Source organism: Microcaecilia unicolor, chromosome 7, assembly GCF_901765095.1.
Source record: "Microcaecilia unicolor chromosome 7, aMicUni1.1, whole genome shotgun sequence".
NCBI classification, from domain to species: Eukaryota; Metazoa; Chordata; class Amphibia; order Gymnophiona; family Siphonopidae; genus Microcaecilia; species Microcaecilia unicolor.
Genome location: NC_044037.1, coordinates 67,447,294 through 67,466,546, shown reverse-complemented (window position 1 = coordinate 67,466,546; position 19,253 = coordinate 67,447,294). Strand labels below are relative to the sequence as shown.

At 45.5% G+C, this 19,253-nt stretch overlaps 2 protein-coding genes across 4 annotated transcripts in view; one reads left to right on the top strand and one right to left on the bottom strand.

The window, feature by feature from the left end:
- Nucleotides 1-3,227, bottom strand: part of BRCC3 (BRCA1/BRCA2-containing complex subunit 3) — a 31,861-nt gene extending 28,634 nt beyond the window's left edge. The window contains exon 1 of the mRNA XM_030209388.1: nucleotides 3,033-3,227. Within this exon, the coding sequence (XP_030065248.1) occupies nucleotides 3,033-3,137 (105 nt within the window). The 5' untranslated portion in view covers nucleotides 3,138-3,227. The remainder of the gene's footprint in view (nucleotides 1-3,032) is intronic.
- Nucleotides 1-19,060, top strand: part of CMC4 (C-X9-C motif containing 4) — a 34,219-nt gene extending 15,159 nt beyond the window's left edge. The window contains exons 1-4 of one of the 3 annotated variants that reach the window (XM_030209393.1): nucleotides 3,243-3,321; nucleotides 4,712-4,717; nucleotides 7,214-7,329; nucleotides 17,668-19,060. In XM_030209393.1, the coding sequence (XP_030065253.1) occupies nucleotides 7,272-7,329; nucleotides 17,668-17,822 (213 nt within the window). In that variant the 5' untranslated portion in view covers nucleotides 3,243-3,321; nucleotides 4,712-4,717; nucleotides 7,214-7,271 and the 3' untranslated portion in view covers nucleotides 17,823-19,060. Of the gene's footprint in view, nucleotides 1-3,221; nucleotides 3,322-4,711; nucleotides 4,718-7,213; nucleotides 7,330-17,667 lie in introns of those variants that run through there. The other 2 variants (XM_030209392.1, XM_030209394.1) reach the window with 2 other exon arrangements.
- The last annotated feature ends 193 nt before the right edge of the window (nucleotides 19,061-19,253 follow it).

Sequence of the window (19,253 nt, the reverse complement as noted above, 5' to 3'; positions counted from 1 at the left end):
AGGCAATATTCTTGGAGATTATTTGGGGGTTGTAGCCTTTCTGTTTAAAGGATGCAGTCAGGGTTTCAAGGTGTCTGTCTCTATCCTCTGGGTCCGAGCAGATATGGTGGTATCTTGTGGCTTGGCTGTAAATAATGGATCTTTTTGTATGTGAAGGGTGGAAGCTGGAGTTGTGGAGGTAGCTGCATCTGTCTGTGGGTTTCTTGTATATAGATGTTTGTATACATTTCCTACACAAGCACAGCCACATCTGAAGAAACTCATACCAAACCAGCCTTCTGTGGGCACATTCTACATGTTACCCAAAATCCACAAACCTGTAAACCTGGGCAGACCAATCATATCAGATCATGCCAATACCTGATTGGCATGCTCACGGAGGAAATATCTGGACTCATAGAGGGAATTCTGAAACCTCTCGTGCACAAAACTAACAGCTTCATACAAGACACCACAGACTTTCTGAATAAATTGAAAAATATCAAACAATTACCACCAAACACCCTTCTGGTCACGATGGATGTAGAATCACTATATAGCAACATTCCACATGCGATGGCATAGCTGCATGTGGAAGACTCCTAAAAAAATCCACACTGGACCATCAATACTCACCAGAAACTATTACAAAATTAATCAAATTCATTTTAACTCACAATTACTTCCACTTTGACAATGATATCTATCTACAAATAATGGGCACTGCAATGGGCACCAGGACAGCACCCCAATATGCCAAACTTTTTATGGCTGAACTGGAAGAGACATTTCTGAATACATACCAGACCAAACCTCTAAAATACTACTGGTACATCGATGACATTTTTATGATTTGGACGGAGGGGGAAGAAACTCAAACAATTTTACTATTCCTTCAATACATACCATCCTACAATCAGATTCAAAATTGACTACTCCCCAGAAAAAGTCAATTTTTTGGACACCACAGTCTCAATCAGTGATGGCTGTATACAAACATCTATATACAAGAAACCCACAGACAGATGCAGCTACCTCCACAACTCCAGCTTCCACCCTTCACATACAAAAAGATCCATTATTTACAGCCAAGCCACAAGATACCACCGTATCTGCTCGGACCCAGAGGATAGAGACAGACACCTTGAAACCCTGACTGCATCCTTCAAACAGAAAGGCTACAACTCCAATATAATCTCCAAGAATATTGCCTCCTCCCTCAAAACACCCAGGGAAAATCTGCTACAGTACAAAGAAAAAAAAAAGCCACAGACAGAATTCCCCTTGTAGTGACATACAACCCAGAGCTGGAGAAACTGAGGAAAATCATAAGAGACCTACAGCCACTACTTCAGGAAGATGAATTACTGAAAGAGATATTCCCATCCCCCACCAGTGCTGGCCTTCCAACAGCCACCAAATTTAAAACACAAGCTGATCAGAAGTAAACTTCCAACACAGACGGAAAAAGAAAAGGGCACGTTTCCGTGTAACACAGCCAGCTGCAAACTATGCCAAAACATTTCACAAGACCCCACAGTCATTGACAAAGGAAAAATATTCAACATAAAGGACTATTTTACATGCTCATCTTCCAATGTGGTATATATCATTCAGTGTAAAAAATGTAACGAAGGATGCTATATTGGAGAAACAGGCCAGATGCTTAAGACAAGATTCAATCTGCACAGACATCACATGAAAACAGCCGGTGCCAGTCAGGCCCCCACCCCTGTGGGCCAACACTTCACAAGACCAGAACACTGCACCAGTGATTTCACAGTAAGAATACTGAAAGGTAATTTTAAAACAATACAGGAACGTAAGACCTTTGAAATAAGAATGACTGAATATTTTGATCCCCAACAAACAGGACTTAATAAGGATCTGAGTTTTCTAACTCATTATAAAACATAAAGCTGTATTTCTCTCTTTATTTCTCTGTTTATTACCCTCCTCTCACCTACCAACACCCATTCTGTTAGAATATCAATGAAATGCTTTGACGTCCCCATGCATACCCCCACCCTCCCACTCTGTCAGACTGTCAAAGTAATGCTTTGATGTTTCTCTCATATATACTATCTGCTACCACATTTGCTTATTTCCGATCTGAGGAAGAAGGGCAACCTTCGAAAGCTAATCAAGAAATGTATTAAGTTATGTCCAATAAAAAAGGTATCTTATTTTCTTTTCCATGTTTTATTTTGTTTGATTTCTATTGATAGCCTTTAAGAGTGGACTAACACGGCTACCACACCTCTCTACATTCTAAAGAAAAATTAGTTTTTTGTCAAACAAACTTTAACCATAACCATTAACAAAAGATTAAGTGGATATTTTGGGCAGACTGGATGGACCATGCAGGCCTGCTGTCATCTACTATATTACTATGTAACAAGATTAGCAAAAAATTACATTACCAAAAAATATAGTCTTGCTGCGAGAAGTGTTAGCGCCCAAAAACCAGTGGAGAAGTTTATTTAAATTATTGCTATGTCATCTTTCTTTAGAGCATCAAAGCAGTATACAATTAAAATTATAAAAATTAAAAGTAAGAAATATAAGAAAAACAAACCATGATCAAATCACTTTAAACAATAAAGGCTAACATAAATACACAAATTAAAGAGTTACAAATCATTGGGTAAGAGTTTGGAAACGCGGGATTCTTTAAGCAATATAACCATACATGCCTGCATAAACAAAAAGCATAGACAGGGCCACTGGCCTACCGTGATTTTCTGGCTGCGGGAAGGGCCACAAAAACTTCCTCCATATTTAACTGGTGGCCATGGAATTACTGCAGGAGACTTTGGGATCGAACAGGAGAGCGTCAGAAACTGTTTTACAGCAAATCTTTAACGCCATCCACTAACTATATTACAATGTCAATAAAATAGAATAGAAACACCTTATAAACCATACTATTACCATTTCTTTCACTGCATCCACACGGACTAGGAGGGTTTACTTCCCCTTCACTATTATGGCAAGAAACGGGAAAAAGAGGCTGGGTAAGTAGTGCAATAAGTCTGACACCCAGTCTTTACCTCTCCAATGCAGAGCCCCATCACCTCCTCCTTCTCGGTGCTGAGCGCGTGATTCAGGCACACCAGGAAGGCGTCCGACTCCAGATGCACAGCCTGCACCGCCATTGCCGTCTACCGCGTCAGCCGAGCGCAGAAACGGAAGAAGCAAGAGACCGACGCAAAACCGGAAGCAATCCCCAGCGTGTTTACGTCACTTACACCCAGGGCCAGGAGAGAGCTCACGCTTAGGCTCCTGCAAGGCTGGCTCTAACCTCATCTCATCGGGCTCGTGTCAGTGGATCACTCTATGGTAAATGGTCCTTGTTGCTCGAGGGGCTTGTTAGCCAAGACGTCGCGTAACGCTTCATCTAGCCAAGCCGCTTTTCAACTGTATAGACAGGTTTTGATGTAGGGGTTGTCTCAGAAATTGGGGGATTGGGTAACTTTTTGCTGAATGTCTCGCCTTTTTTAAGGTCGTGTGGTAACATTACTAAAACTCAATAAAATTGTATTGCAACAACGAGCCGCATCCTCCTGATCGAAGCAATTCCGCTTTAAATCAGAGCTGGCTTTTATTATTTTCAGCACGAGCCAATTCAGAGAACCTATGGGTCTGGTGACGGGAAATCATGCAGCATATGTCTCACCACATTCCTGATGCTTCTTATAGTTCATCACACCTGAGTTGGGGTTCTGCTGACTCGTAGATTTGGGAGGGGAGGGAAGGGGTGCTGTGTACTATTGGTTTGTTTCCCAAACACTTTTACTCCATTTTCCAACCAAGAAATGCCTAGTATAACTTAGTTATTTTTAATGATTTTTAATCTAGTCTTCCCGAAAACCACCAGCATGCTATCTCTTCCACACAATCTCTTCACGGTGTTCAAAGTTTCCACTTTCCCCTAAACAGCAAATATCAGCAACACGATTTCACACGTCCTTTTATTTCAGAAAGAGCCAGGTTGTCCGTTTGGCCCGAACTCCGAATTATTCCAGTGTTCAAATGTTGGCTCTTCTTGAAGCAGTATCACAAAAGATTTCTCTCTAAAATAGAGGCAAATATTGTACTTTGATGCACTTCACAGAACTTTAGTCTCTTCTAAGTTTCAAAAATATATGAAAAGGAAAAAGCCTCTGAAATCCACCCAACCTCCAACCCAAATGATTATCTTTAATGGCACAGGTTGAAAGAGATTGGGAATTGGGACTTGATATACTGCCTTTCTGAGGTTTTGCAGCTACATTCAAAGCGGTTTACATATATTCAGGTACTTATTTTGTACCAGGGGCAATGGTTAAGTGACTTGCCCAGAGTTACAAGGAGCTGTAGTGGGAATTGAACTTGGTTCCCCAGGATCAAAGTCCACTGCACTAACCCCTAGGCTACTCCTCCACGCCTTCCTTTATCATTGGCATAAAAAAACCTTCCATTTTATGGTGCAAAAGATGCTAAACCTTCACAGAACTATGGATCCAGAAAAATGTGAAGAAAATCATAAACTTAATTTCAAACTTAACTTCAAATTTTCAAATGCAGGGAAAATATCGCCTGTAGGTAATAGGTCCAACACACTGACTTTGGCCAGAGTTTCACTATATATCAGCTGTCTCAAGGTGTGAGTAAACCAGATGATTTCAACGCGTTCAAACTTTTTGCTCTGGGCTCTTCTGGAAGACCACATTCAGGAATCACAGAGCAGGCTCTGGTTCTTATGTTCTTAAGTGAAAGAACCACCAAACGTGCCACCTCGCCTACCAGATACATACATGTAATTCTTTTTTTAGAAATGTGCGTGAAGACCAAAGACAGCAACTTAAAAATAAATCCAGGCTTCCACTGGCAATCAGTGCAGCATTCTCAACAAAGGATGCCTGCCTGGATCCACTTCTAGGGCCTCATTACCAGATGTACTGGTTCTGAAATGCTTGCAGATACTAAATTGATTGTCTAGTAGTCCCCCATTATAATAGTCTGATCTTCAGTCCCAAAAACCTGTAGCACTATACTAAAAGCATAAGCCTCTAAAAGTGGCCATAATCTCATCACCGTTTTAAAATTATAATAGGCTTCCACTGTCATTCTCAGAAGCTGTACATTCTTGGGCCGTGTTTGACTGAAATAACTTTCTTACCTTCTGTCCCAGTACAGATACATACATTCTCTTTAGGCCCAACTGCATGAATCTCTAATGGTACCCTTTCACCTGTTCAGCAGGCTGATTCAGCTGGCACACAGGGATTTAGTGTCTTTGGGAACCCAAATTTCTAGGTGAAACCCAAAGAGCTGTCAAATATGGCCAAGGCCTTGTTTAAAAAGCTGAGACCAGCAATTTAAGAAGCCAATGCACAAAACTACTGCCAGCATTATACAGTGCTGAATGCTCAAAAGGTTTGCGCACCAATGTTAATGTATGTGCTAAAAATGGCCACATGCACAAAAGGAAATGACAACCCATAATGCCAAAAATATACTGTCAGGTTGGGGGCATTGTAGAAGATGTTCTGAAGAAGATATTTTGTCACATTAAACTGTGGATTTGATCTTCTTTTGCAAGTAGAAGCCCATTCAACTTTAAGCACTGATATTGAGGCTCGCTGTGTGCGATTCCAAGCAAAAGTGAAAAGCACACTTCAGCACTCGTTTTTCTGTACTTAACTATGAGTCTTTCAAAAATTTTAAGTGCAGTTTTTGAAAGGCTCAGATTTGAAAATGCAGAACAGTGCCAATGTGTGCTTGCACTTCCAGGTTTGGGCATGTGCACAAGAGAAGCACTTACCACAAAACCTTTGTGCACATGGAAATCTATGAGTGTTGTTTGTGTTGCAGCTAGGTTTGATCTTATAATTTTTTTTCTTCAAAATATTGTGTGAGCTTGTCTGCTGTTGGTGGTTTTTCGTTTGACGTTAGCAGAACTTGTGTGTTCAGTACGTTTTTCATTAGTTCATAATTGTGTTCTCTCTTCTGGGTGAATGTATGTGCTATAGTATTCTGCTTTGGCTGTTTATATGGTGTGTTTGTACTTGCTTAAGGTTTTCCTCAATTTGGTTTTGTTAATGTCTGATTTGGTTTTGGACCATTTTCTTTCCAGTTTCCTGCCATCTCTAATAGTTCCTTGTTGAACCAGGGGCGCAGTTGTCATTTTATTTTTAAGTAGTGTTGTTTCATCATTCATTGCTGTTGACTAGAAGCTATGGTTGTCCACTTTTCCTCTGGTTAGGGCAGTGTATGGTGTCTTCGGTTTTCTGTTTTTGCCAATCTCTTTCCATTGAAGTGTGAAGGTGAGTTTGTTATGGTCTGACCATGGCAGCTCTGCCCAGTTATGATTCTCTATTATATGGTTATTATTGGCTAAGGGTCTAGTATGTCTTTTACATGAGATGAGGTGGCTGGTGCCATTTTGAAGTTCCATTGGTTCAGGAAGTTTGTTAGAAGCCTGGTGTTGGCATCATGTTGCTTGTCTAGGAGTAGATTGATATCACTTAGTAGCAGGACATTCAAGAAGTTTGTGCATATGTTTGATATGAAGTCATCTTGGGTGTTGGACCATCCTCAAGTATACTGCATAATTGATCAGTTAATATTGAGTCTGTGATGCCATGATTTCAATTGCAGGGGATATATGTTTAGCTATGGTTTCTACTGTAAAGAAGGATTTGTATATTAAGGTGACCCTACCTCCAATCTTTTTGGTTCTGTTGGTGTGTTATTTTATATTCCGGTGGGCATACGTCAAGCAGTACTGGGTCGTTTCGCATTTGCAGCCACATTTCTGTTATGAATAGTATACCTAATTGCTCAGTTTCAAGCCAGTCTCTCATTATGGTTGACTTGTCAACTGCTTGATCTTGCATTTATGTAACCTATAGGAATTGGTACATATGTATCAATGTTGGTATTGGGGAAACTCACACCCCTGCCAATGTACCCTGTCCAACCCACTCACCAAAAGCCTCCAAAAACAAATAGCAGATTTAAATGGTTGTAGTGAGTTCCCTATGTGCAGGTATTCTAGTTTTTCAACCCTGTTGTGACCATTTTATTTTTGATATAAGCGAAGTCATTGCATGTGACATTGTTCTTGAAATGAAAGCATATAGTTTTTGTCTCAAAATTCTATGTTTGCAAATAAATGGATTCCTCCTGCTCTGAATCATTAGGAAAGTCCAGTACTCACTTGTTATGCTTGTGCTTCTTTGCCTAGATGGCTCTGTAAGAGAGCACTGGAAAATACCATTTCCAGCTAAGGGTTTCTCCTTGGTATGGCTCAGAAGGATCCTTGCCAGAAGCAAGCTTGTGAAATCCAGAAATGCTTGCAAGGTAAGGTATGTATTTACTAGATTTCATGTGCTTTAGCTTCACTCTGCATTTCAACATAGCTTCAAGGTGCCGTTAAGTGTCACTGCTTTAATTTGGGTCCTCTGTGGTTACAGTAGCTCTTCTTTATCGCCATGATGCCAGCACCCCCCCTCCCCATAGCTTCAACATGTCCCACCTCCCACTCCAGTCTTTCCACCTCCTCTGTCCCCCTTTCCTACAGGTCTGGTACTGCTCCCTCACCTCTCACTCCCCCTTATCCTGTAAAGCTTACATCAGTCACCTAGCACATCAACAGCAGCCTGACAGGCTGCCTTTGGCTAGCCCCTGGGTCTTCCCTCTGCCGTGTCCCACCCACAGGAAATTGCATCAGAAGAGGCAGGATGCAGCAGAGAGAAGACCCACAGGGTGAGGGAGCATTGCCAGACCCAGGAGGGGGGGAAGGAGGTAAGAGGACAGAGACTTGGGGGGGGGGGGGGGGGGGGGGTTTAGAAAAGGCTTAATCTGTAGCCCAGGTGAGGTCAGAGGCTGGGTATTTTGACGCTCTGCTCCAGAGCCTCACCTGCTCCACTGGTTAAGCCAGCCCTGCACATCCCTCTTCAGATCTGTTAATTTATAGATATCTATCTGTACTATGCACATGTATCTGTCTGATGTAAGGTAGTACCAGCACTAGCTATAATAGCTGCAGGCTAGTGCTCCAACAGTTCCAGAAAAGGGGGGGGATGACCCTCACTCAGAGGGCCCAAGGGACCTCCACTAGTCCAGCCAGTTCCAATAAAGTAAAAGATCCTTAAATTGATCCCAAGGACTCAACTACAGGGCTACAGCTGTAGCCTGTGGCCCAGGGAGTCCGGCCTTCTCTAATGAATCCTACTGCACCAGTCCTCCAACAGCACTTGCACTACCTGCTGGAGACAGAGAAATACAGTAGAACACCAATTATCCAAATGCCGCTCATCCGGATTTCCAATTATCTGGACCCATTATCCACCAATCCTTGCGGTCCACACAGAGAAAAGCCCTTTCTAGACTCACATGCAACAGAAAAAAAACCCTTTCTGCCTTGCTGTCGCTGCTTGCAGGGATGTGGCAAACAAATGTATTTTATATTTTTCTGCAAACATTGATGAAAAACTAATGTTTAATGTACAATGTTGTCCAATTATCCAGATTTATGATTATCCAAACCACCCTTTGCAGAGGATAGTCTGGATAAGTGGCATTCTACTGTACTGGCAAGTTCCAGTGCTTCACGACTTATGCTTGCAATGTCCTCCCTGACTTTTCAGCACTGTTCCCTCGATGCTGTGCAGCCACACGCCTTTTCATAAGAGGCCACGTAGTAGTTGTAGCCCACTACACAGCTGACAGCACCACAAGCTGCTCCAACTACCTCCCACACCACCCTCTGCTTTCCCAAACTAGCAGCAGCAAAACAACAAAAAAACAGCCAGCACAGGATCTTACTATACATAGCTGTGGCAGTTGGTCTGCACCCTCCAATCTCACTTCTTGTTCCGGGTCAGAGCCAGCAGCCACAGGTACAGTAGAGAAGTCCCACACTGGCTGTCTTTTGGTTTTCTATGGCTGGCTTGTGAAAGCAAGAGCAGGTGACAGACAGCTGGAAGATGGGGGAGAGAGAGTGGGCAAATGCCAGCTGGAGAGGGGGCAGCTGCTGAACCTAAGAGTGCTAGATCTAAGAAGGAAGCAAGGGGGGCAGGTGCTGAATCAAAGCAGGGAGGAGAGAAGGGCAGGCACTGGCTGGAAGCGCAGAAGAGAGAGGAGGCACTGGATGGAAGTGGGAATAAAGAAAAAAAAAAGGGCAGATGCTGGATTTGGGGGGGGGGGGGGTGGAGGAGAAAGACAGCAGATGCTGGATGGGAAAAAAGAACTAGTAAGAAACTGGGAAGCAAGAGGAAGTAAAATAGGTGAGTTGGGGTGAGGGAAGGAGATGGCAAGCTTTAGCTAGACACAGTATAAAGAGAGAAATTGAGGACTGGATAATAAAAATTAACTCTGGACATAGGCAGAAAATACACCGAAGAAAACTAAAAGGAAAAGGAGAGAAAAATGATAAATGAACAGGAAATCCTGCCAAAAGAGGAAAGCAGAAACCAGAGACTGTGGCCAACACAATTAAAGAAAAGTAAATGGCCCGACAACAAAGGTGGGGGGAAAGGCATTTTATTTTTAGTCTAAGATAGTGTGGTATGTTAATAAATTAAAAGGTGAAATTAGGCCTTACCTGCTAATTTTCTTTCCTCTAGACCCTCCAGACCGGTCAAGACGCTTGGGTTATGCATGCCTACCAGCAGAGGGAGACTGAGAACACTAACTTCAAACTGAGTACATATAACCTGTGCTAGCCCTCTATCTCCAGTATACACTTAGCAAAGCAGAGAAAACAAATCCCTGGAACAGTAACTCTGAAAACTCATAGAACCCCTGTACCTGGAAAACTAATAGTCAAACACCAACAGTGTGCTTAAACAGATGAAACGCCCATGCGTCCCACTCTGCAGAATATTAGAGTCAAAGAAAGTTCTCCGACCATACTGAATATAAAAAGAACAGACATAGCAGAACACGGCTCAAAATACTTCTGATAATTGACACGGCTGAAAAATACTTCTGATAAGAAACAGGGCGGGCTCTTGACCGGTCTGGAGGGTCTAGAGGAAAGAAAATTAGCAGGTAAGGCCTAATTTCACCTTCCTCAGCAACCCTCCAGACCGGTCAAGACGCTTGGGAAGTACCAAAGCAGTAGACACATTAAGGGTGGGACCCACGAAAAGCAGAAGACAACACAGCCGCTCCAAACCGAGCATCCTCTTTTGCCTGCACATCAATTCTATAATGCTTTACAAAAGAATGAATGGACGACCACGCCGCCGCCTTGCAAATGTCCTGCGGAGGAATAAAACTGCTTTCCGCCCAAGAAGCGGCTACCCCCCGAGTAGAGTGTGCCTTCAATACCGAGGGAACTGTCCGACGCCTCAACAAATACGCCGAGGCAATAGTCTCCTTCAACCATCTAGCCAGAGTAGCCTTGGAAGCCGCTTCCCCCTTTCTGGGACCTCCAAACAAAATGAACAACCGGTCCGACGCTCGGAAATCCTGCGTTCTGGTCAAATACGACCGCAAGATGCGTCGAACATCCAACTTAGCCAAACGACGTTGAGAGAGATCACCAGACCTATCCCCCAACACTGGTAACGAGATCACCTGATTTACATGAAAGGAGGATACCACCTTAGGGACAAATGAAGGAACTGTCCGCAAAGTCACTTTCTCCTTAGCCAAGGAGAGAAAAGGCTCTCTACAAGACAAAGCCTGTAGCTCCGAAATTCTACGCGCCGAAGTAATGGCCACCAGAAACACTGTCTTTAAAGTAAGATCTTTACACGAGATGGAAGCCAACGGTTCAAACGGAGGGCCTACCAGAGCCTCCAAGACCAAATTCAAATCCCAAGGCGGCACCGTCGGTCGACGAGGCGGACGAAGCAACTTGACAGCTTTCAAGAACCGCCCCACGTCCGGCGAAGCCGCCAAGGAAATTCCCTGAATCTTTCCACGGAAACAAGACAACGCTGAAACCTGCACTTTCAGGGAAGAGAGCGAGAGCCCCCTGTCCAGACCATCCTGCAGGAACTCCAAAACTTCCGCGATCGACACGCGTAGAGGAACATAATCCCGCTCTTGGCACCAGTTCTCAAAAATGCGCCACACCCGCACATAAGCCAAAGAAGTAGACCTCTTACGAGAACGCAACATGGTATCAATTACCCTGGCTGAAAAACCTTTCTTCCTTAATCTGAGCCTCTCAAGAGCCAGGCCGTAAGCGAGAATGGAGCCGGGTCGGCCATCTCGATCGGCCCCTGAACCAATCTCACCCTGGGCCCCAACGGCATCGGAGCCTGCACTAATAACCGAACTAGATCTCCGTACCACGGACGTCGAGGCCAATTGGGCGCAATCAGAACCACTAGACCTGCATGGCGCCCGATCCGCTGCACCACGCGGCCCACCAGCGGCCATGGCGGAAAAACATAGAGCAACTGTTGAGTCGGCCACGGGAGCACTAACGCGTCGATGCCCGAGGATCTCTTCGACGACTGAAGAAGCGAGGGACCTGAGCGTTGTCGGCCGACGCCATGAGATCCAGCCCCGGCCGACCCCATTCCAACACCAGTCGATTGAACACTGAGGGATGGAGGGACCACTCCCCGGGGTCTAACGTGTGTCTGCTTAGAAAATCCGCGCTCACGTTGTCCACCCCTGCCACGTGGCCCGCCGAGAGACCCTGAAGATGAGCTTCTGCCCAGAACATTAACTCCGCCGCCTCCACAGCTAACGCTTGGCTCTTCGTTCCCCCCTGCCGATTTACATATGCGACGGCCGTGGCATTGTCGGAAAGCACCCTGACTGCCTTGCCTACTAACAGGGTGTGAAAGGACCGAAGAGCCAAACGAATTGCTCGAGTCTCCAGGCGATTGATGGACCAAGATGCTTCCTCCAACGTCCAACGTCCTTGAGCTACCTGACCCAGGCAATGCGCTCCCCAGCCCGAGAGACTCGCATCCGTGGTCAGCACCGTCCAACTGGGAGGGTCCAGCGGCATGCCCTTCGCTAGATTCGGAGCGTGGAGCCACCAGCGAAGGCTGCGAAGGGCAACCCTCGGCAGAGGGAAACTCTCCTCCAGGTCCTGAGACTGAGGAGACCAACGAGTCAACAAAGCTCTCTGTAATTCTCTCATATGGGCCCTGGCCCAAGGGACCACCTCTATTGTTGCTGCCATCAGACCCAACACCTGCAGATACGCCCGAGCCGAAGGCGCTCTCTGCGCTCGGAGCCGCCGGATCTGCCCCTGTAGCTTGGAGATGCGAGAAGCTGTCAAGAACACCCGGCCCTTCTTCGTGTCGAAGCGAACTCCCAGATACTCCAGAGACTGGGAAGGCACCAGGTGACACTTTGCCAGATTGACCACCCAACCGAGCGACTGTAATAAGGTCACCACACGACCGGTAGCCTCCTCGCTCTCTGACCTTGATTTGGCCCGAATCAACCAGTCGTCCAGATACGGATGAACCAAAATGCCCTGTAAGCGCAGCGCCGCCGCCACCACCACCATCACCTTGGAGAAGGTGCGAGGCGCAGTCGCCAGGCCGAAAGGCAGCGCACAAAACTGAAAATGCCTCCCTAAGACCACAAAGCGAAGAAAACGCTGGTGCGTCTCTAGAATGGGAATGTGTAAGTAAGCCTCTGTCAGATCTAGAGACGTCAGAAACTCTCCTTCTTGCACCGCTACAATAACTGAGCGTAATGTCTCCATCCGAAAGGAGGGAACCTTTAGGGCCGCATTGACCTTCTTGAGGTCTAAAATGGGCCGGAAGGCCCCCTCTTCCTTCTTGGGCACCACGAAGTAAATGGAGTAACAGCCCGTACCTCTTTCTAACCTGGGAACAGGCACCACCGCCCCTAACCCGATTAGACGCGACAGAGTGGCCCGTACTGCTCTTGCCTTGCATCTTGAATGACAGGGAGACGCGAGAAAGAAGTCGGAGAGGGGACTGTCGAATTCTAGGGCGAACCCGTCTCGCACTATCTGCAGTACCCACTGGTCTGACGTGATCTGGACCCACCTCTGGTAAAACAAGCGTAAGCGAGCCCCCACACGAACCAAAGGCTGAGTCCCCAAACCATCGAGACACACGGGACGTACCGGACGCTCCCGAAGAGGAGCCTCGCCCCCCGCGACGGCCACCTCGAAAGGACTGGGTTCTCTGGAAAAACCGACCCCTAGTCCCCCCAGAGGACCTACCGGGCCGATACCGCCGAGCCTCCTGAAAGCGCCCCCGCCCTGCTGCCCCCTTAGACACCTTGGGGCGAAGCTCAGGAAGCCGAGGGGCCTTAGCATCACCAAGACCCTTCACCAACTTATCCAATTCCTCCCCGAAAAGCAAAGAGCCTCTAAAAGGGAGGGAACAAAGTTTAGTCTTGGAGGCGGCATCGGCCACCCAGCCCCGTAACCACAGGGCCCGCCGAGCCGCCACCGCAAAGGTCATGTTCTTAGCCGAGGCCCTCAACAAATCGTACAGCGCATCCGCTAAGAACGACGACCCCCTCTCCAACTTGGCCAGATCTTGAACAAGAGAAGCCCTATCAGCCTGCGGACTATCCAGGAGCCTCTCAGCCCAGCGAAAACAAGCCCGAGCCACTAGACCTCCACAAACAGACGCTTGCAGCGCCAAGGCCGACAGATCAAAACTGCGCTTTAGGAAGGTCTCCAATTTCCTATCCTGAGGGTCCCGCAACGCGGCCCCCCCCATCCACTGGAATAGCAGTAGCCTTAGTCACTGCCGTAACCACGGCATCCACAGTCGGGGGCCTGAGGGAGTCTCTGTCCTCCTGAGGAAGAGGATAGAGCTTAGTCATAGCTCGAGCCACCTTACACTGAGCCTCCGGCGAATGCCACTCCTGCGTGATCATATCTCTCAAGTCCGCATTCATAGGGAAAGAGCGAGAGACCCGCCTGATCCCCTTGACCAAAGGATCCACCTGCTTCCCATCCCCAATGGGAGCTGCCGCCGGATCAAACCTTAAAGTGGCAGACACCTGCTCAATGAGGTCCGCTAATTCATCCCTGTGAAAAATCCTAACCACCGAGGGGTCTTCCCCAGGCAAGGACAGGTCCCCATCCTGCCCTGCCACCGACCCCTCCTCCTCTTCCAGGGGGCTAAAATCACCCTCAGAATCCGGAGGGGAAAAAGCCTCTACATCTTCAGAGCACTCCACACGTGGTCTTTTAGCGGTAGCCCCCCCCAACTTAGGACTAAGGGACTCCGCACCCGATGGGCCCGCTTTCCAAGCCTGAAACAAACTCCAAAAAAACTCAGGAGGGAACCCCATGCTGCCTGAGGCCTCCCCCCCAACGGGACTCGAAATCGGGAGGGGCTGCGGCCCCACGACCGTCTCAGCGCCCAAAAGACCCGAATCCAAGATGGCGGCGGTTCCCGCCAAAATCGGGACCGCCGCTGAAGCGCCAACCTGAGCCGCACAACTCTCCTGCGATCCCGCCGAAGGAGCCTCCGCAGCTAACACCGATGGCGCGAGGGATGGGGCCTTGGGCTCTCCACAAAACCGGCAGGAACCGCCAGCCGCGTCAACACCCCGACGCGCGCACAGCCGGCAACGAAGGAACTTCCCCGACATACTCGCGTCTAAACAAAAAACAGCTGATTGCAACCGGCGAAGTTAAAAGAAAGAAAACCAACACTCACCGGCGCTGAATACTGACTCAGCTCTCCCAGACCGGCTGAACAACTCCGGAGACCCCGGAGTGCAGCTCCTGCAGTCCTCCACACGAGGAGTTTTTTTTTTTTTTTTTAAACTTTATTTGAGCCCTGCTGCTAGAATCTGAAAGGCACTCAAGGCTGCAGGATTAACACTGCAGCCGAGGCACAACTCTGGCCAAAACGGGAGAGCCAGTCGGGGGGAGGGACCCGGCCACCCGGGTGTGACACCCCAGAGGGGACAATGGCAGGCCCCACCGGACCTACCAACCCCTTGCACACTACAGCGTTCCAGGCACAGGGAAGAACTGTATCACCAACTTATCCCCAGAAAATCAGGAAAATTAACTAGTCTCACAAGATCCTACCAGACCGGACAAGCTGCACAGGCTGCATGTCTACCCTCTGCTGAGACTGAGAAAATACTGGAGATAGAGGGCTAGCACAGGTTATATGTACTCAGTTTGAAGTTAGTGTTCTCAGTCTCCCTCTGCTGGTAGGCATGCATAACCCAAGCGTCTTGACCGGTCTGGAGGGTTGCTGAGGAATGGGGTGTTATTAAAATTAGTCCAATAAAAAGATACCTTTTTTCAGAGACCAAAACCTCCTTCCTTAGGTCAGGACAATTTACTGCTGTTATGTCCTGAGGAAGGTGGTTTTGGCCTCTGAAAGCTAATTGAAAAATGTATTTAGTCCAATAAAATGGTATATTTTCCATTTCTTTTTTTTTTATAATTTGTTAATTTGTAAATGTAGTGATTCCAATCAGTTCTAGACATTTACAACTGCTATCATTTTTTTGCATGGTACAGGGGGATATACATCGTTGTTTCTTTCACTAGTGTTGCACTGTATGCAGAATTTGGCTTCTTGGGAGCTCAGTTTAATTTGTATTTCTATTTTTAGTTTGTGGTTACTTATTTGATACTGGGTAAAGGTCTGTGTTCTACATGGTTTTCTGTAGTCATCGGGCTTGTTTAGTTTTCCAACAGGTGGACTGATGTTCTAGCACCCACTATAGTGTTTGTTGTGTTGTCATTTCCTAGGTAGATCCCTGGTTGTGTGACTTGTGGAAGTTACTACTGTTATGGTATGTTGGAATTTCACTGTAGGCCCTATGAGACATATGTAGTGTTTTGCATTACTTCAACAATAGCTCAAGGGAAGTTACATTCAGGTACAGTAGTTATTTTCCTGTCCCTAGAGGATTTACAAGGTCAGGGCCCTGTTTCCTAAGCTCCACTAGAAGCACATTAACATTTTTAGATCGCACTGTGTAGGCACCCATACTATTCCTACAGGCTAGCACACGCTAAATACGCTAATGCACCTTAGTAAGTGGGGCCCTTAGGCTTCTGTATATGAGGCAACGGAGAGTTAAGTGACTTGTCTAAGATTTCAAGGCGCATCAGTGAGATTTGACCCCCGCCGTCCCTGCTTCTCAGACTGCTCCTCTATAGCTAATACATCTGTGCTTGGTAACTGAACAGCAAACTAAAGACTAGCAGTGCTGAAGCCTGGTGGTTATTTTGCAGCTTACCAAAAGCATTACTAGGTAAATTTGTAAATGGCACCTAATCACTACATCTCATCTCAGGAAATCTCATCTACCCCAACTTGACATTTCGTCCTTTAGATTGTAAGCTCTTCTGAGCAGGGCCCTTCCTTATTCGTTAATTTGTACAGCGCTGCGTAACCCTAGTAGCGCTCTAGAAATGTTAAGTAGTAGTAGTAAATTATTTTATGGTTGCTTCTTGCCAGTAATCTCTGAATTTGTTACAGTACTGCTGAACAGTATGTTTACATGGCCAACAGGAAGATGGTGGACAGGGGAGCTAGGGCTGATATAGCCAAGTGTGTTCCCATTTAAGCTGGGCTAAACATTCACTATCCGAGTAAAATTCAGATTAGCTATAAACTACAGGCGAACAAGTAGTGAAAACATTAGAGCACCCTACAACTATCCGTGCATGCATCTGTAAGAAGTGCTCACAGTGTAATAGAAAATCTCTCTATATAAAAGGCACCTCCAACGTTCTAATTGAAGTCTCCAACCGGAAACTTGAGGTGGCATAGATATCCGGTTTAGCAAGTACACAAAGGAAAAGAGAGTTGCAAGTAAAGCAGTTAACTTCTGCCACAGTTGTTTTCTCAGGCACCTGGAGTGGTTGCCCTGGGTGATTAACAAGGTCAGCTGGAGTAAAGCAATTATCTCCTCTCCGAGTCTTGCCCTGGGTGATTAACAAGGTCAGCTGAGGTTGCCAGGGAAGGGGGAGTGATGGGCCCCTGGCACACACTATCACAGACACACTCTCCCACATTCCCTCTCTCTCACAGTCAATCTCACACACTGAGGAAAACCTTGCTAGTGCCCTTTTCATTTCTCAGAAACGGGCCTTTTTTTTTTTTTTTTTTAACTAGTGTTTGTATAAAAACAGAGTAGAGGTGGACCAAAAGACTCCAGCAGATGAACTGAATATCACAACGTTTATTTCCGCTTCTCAAGGAATAGGCAACACGGTACCGTTTCATCCTTAACAGAAAAACAAGAAACCTTAGTCAACAGCGGATAAACTTCCTTAAGGTACAACTAGTCTCGCCTCTCATTTTTCTACAAAGATTAGTTGCAACAGAAGACAGTGTGCGTGACCCCTGAGGCAGGTGTATCACCACCAAAACACAGTGCTATGTTCTTGAGAAGCAGAAATAAACTTGTGATATATAGTTCATCTGCTGAAGTCTTTCAGCCCACCACTTCTCTCCATTTTTATACATTTTTACAAAGGGTTTTTTTTTTTTGCCTGTTGTGTATTAAAATTTTCTGCTGACACCAACTCAGTCCTTTGCTCATGAAGAAAAATGTTTGCAAGCATTAGTTCAGGCCTTAGAGAACATTGCTAGTCAGTTTTCTCTGCCATTAGCAGCTGTCTGGACTTAACCCAATACGGAGTATTATATGTTTTCTTTTAATAAAGAATAAACTACAAGCGTAGTTGCTTAGTTAATGGATTATGAATTTAACATTTTTTCTCCCCTCTAATTGTAGCTAACAATTATATGGAGAGTAAATGTGAAGCTGTTGTTAGAGAGATGATTCTATGCTGTGCTCGAATGCCCAGAGGAAAATCCATCTCCTGCTCTGGATTTGAGAAAGAGAAGCCAACACAAGAAAGGCTGAATAGTAATACTACATCAGACTAAACCCCCTACCACCTAAAGATGAGAAGAAATGCCAAGTTTCATAAGGACACAACTGAACTTTGACATATTAAATTTACTTTAGTTTACAAATGTAGTTGATTACTTGCTGTAAAGCTCATCTCTTTTTCTAAATAATTCCTTAGCTTCAGAGTTCCCCTCACTTCTAGCCAAGGACACTCAGAAGGTAGTTGAAGCAAGGAGGTTTGGTAACAGGAGACGGCCTAATGTTACAAGGCTGAAGCCGGTCTCCACGCAAGGTGGTTTTAATTCTCCCCGCTGCAGCTGCCACCATCTTAGTACTCCCACAACAATGAAAATGATAGGGCAACAAGCTCCGCCTACTGGCTTCAGCCCATGTAATGGGCCAGATAGGTTTGATAATAGGACATGGCATGAGCCCGTCATCTAATAAACAACTTACTATAATTTGTAGAACATAATTTAATACGACTTTGCCTACAAATAGTATGCAGGGGGAAACCCCCCCCACAATATGTAAATACTCCAGACATTTACATAAAGTATACAAGACATTTTAAAAGCCCAACACCAGTTTAAGCCTTAATTTATTGACACAGGAACTAAAAGGTGATCATCCAATATTATAAAACACACTTTGGTAACCTTGTTTTCATCTGAATTTTCTATTTGTCATACATTACAAATATATATACACATATAAGTTTTAGCTAAATGACCACCCTGGGATACATTCAATACTGCACTAGAGATAATACTGGAGTATCAATCTGCAGAAAACCAAAAGGACATGTCCGTTTTGATCACAAATGCCCTCACTTGTTTCATTGTGCAAGTAATATTTCTCTTCCGACCTGGGAAAAAAGGGCAGTGATTCCGCCATAAGCCTTCTGTAACATTATGCAATACCCTTCTCCCAGTAGAACATGCGAGATGGTAGCATATGTATTGAACCTGTAATCTTGAGGTCATTTTTTCATACTTTCTGGCCCCCGTCTAGCATTCTTCTACAGTAGGGGTAAGCTTTATATACCGGGGTCTGCACACAAAATTAAATGCACCATATTGTCCACTGCCAATAAAACTCAAGGTAATGATTTACAAATTACCACCAGAATGATCTTACTGTAAACTTGGCTTTCCAAACTTGTTTGACAAGTCTTGTCCAGTTTTATTTTCCCAATAGTTCTACTGACAAAACTATGGTTAACATGGGTAGGGCTGTTTTCTTTCTATACTTAAAAAAAAAAAAAAAAAAAGAGAGGAAAATGAAAAATATCAAGATGACCAAATGTTGCAAAAATGTTTCTTTAATGGGTAAAGAATATATAGTTAAGTCCCAGACAAAGAAACTCAACACAGGTTGTGTTTTTGGCTGGGCAGCCTTCATCAGGAGAATCTGTAGAGACTCCACAGAACAGAATTTAATCTAACCAAAAATTTAATTTAATC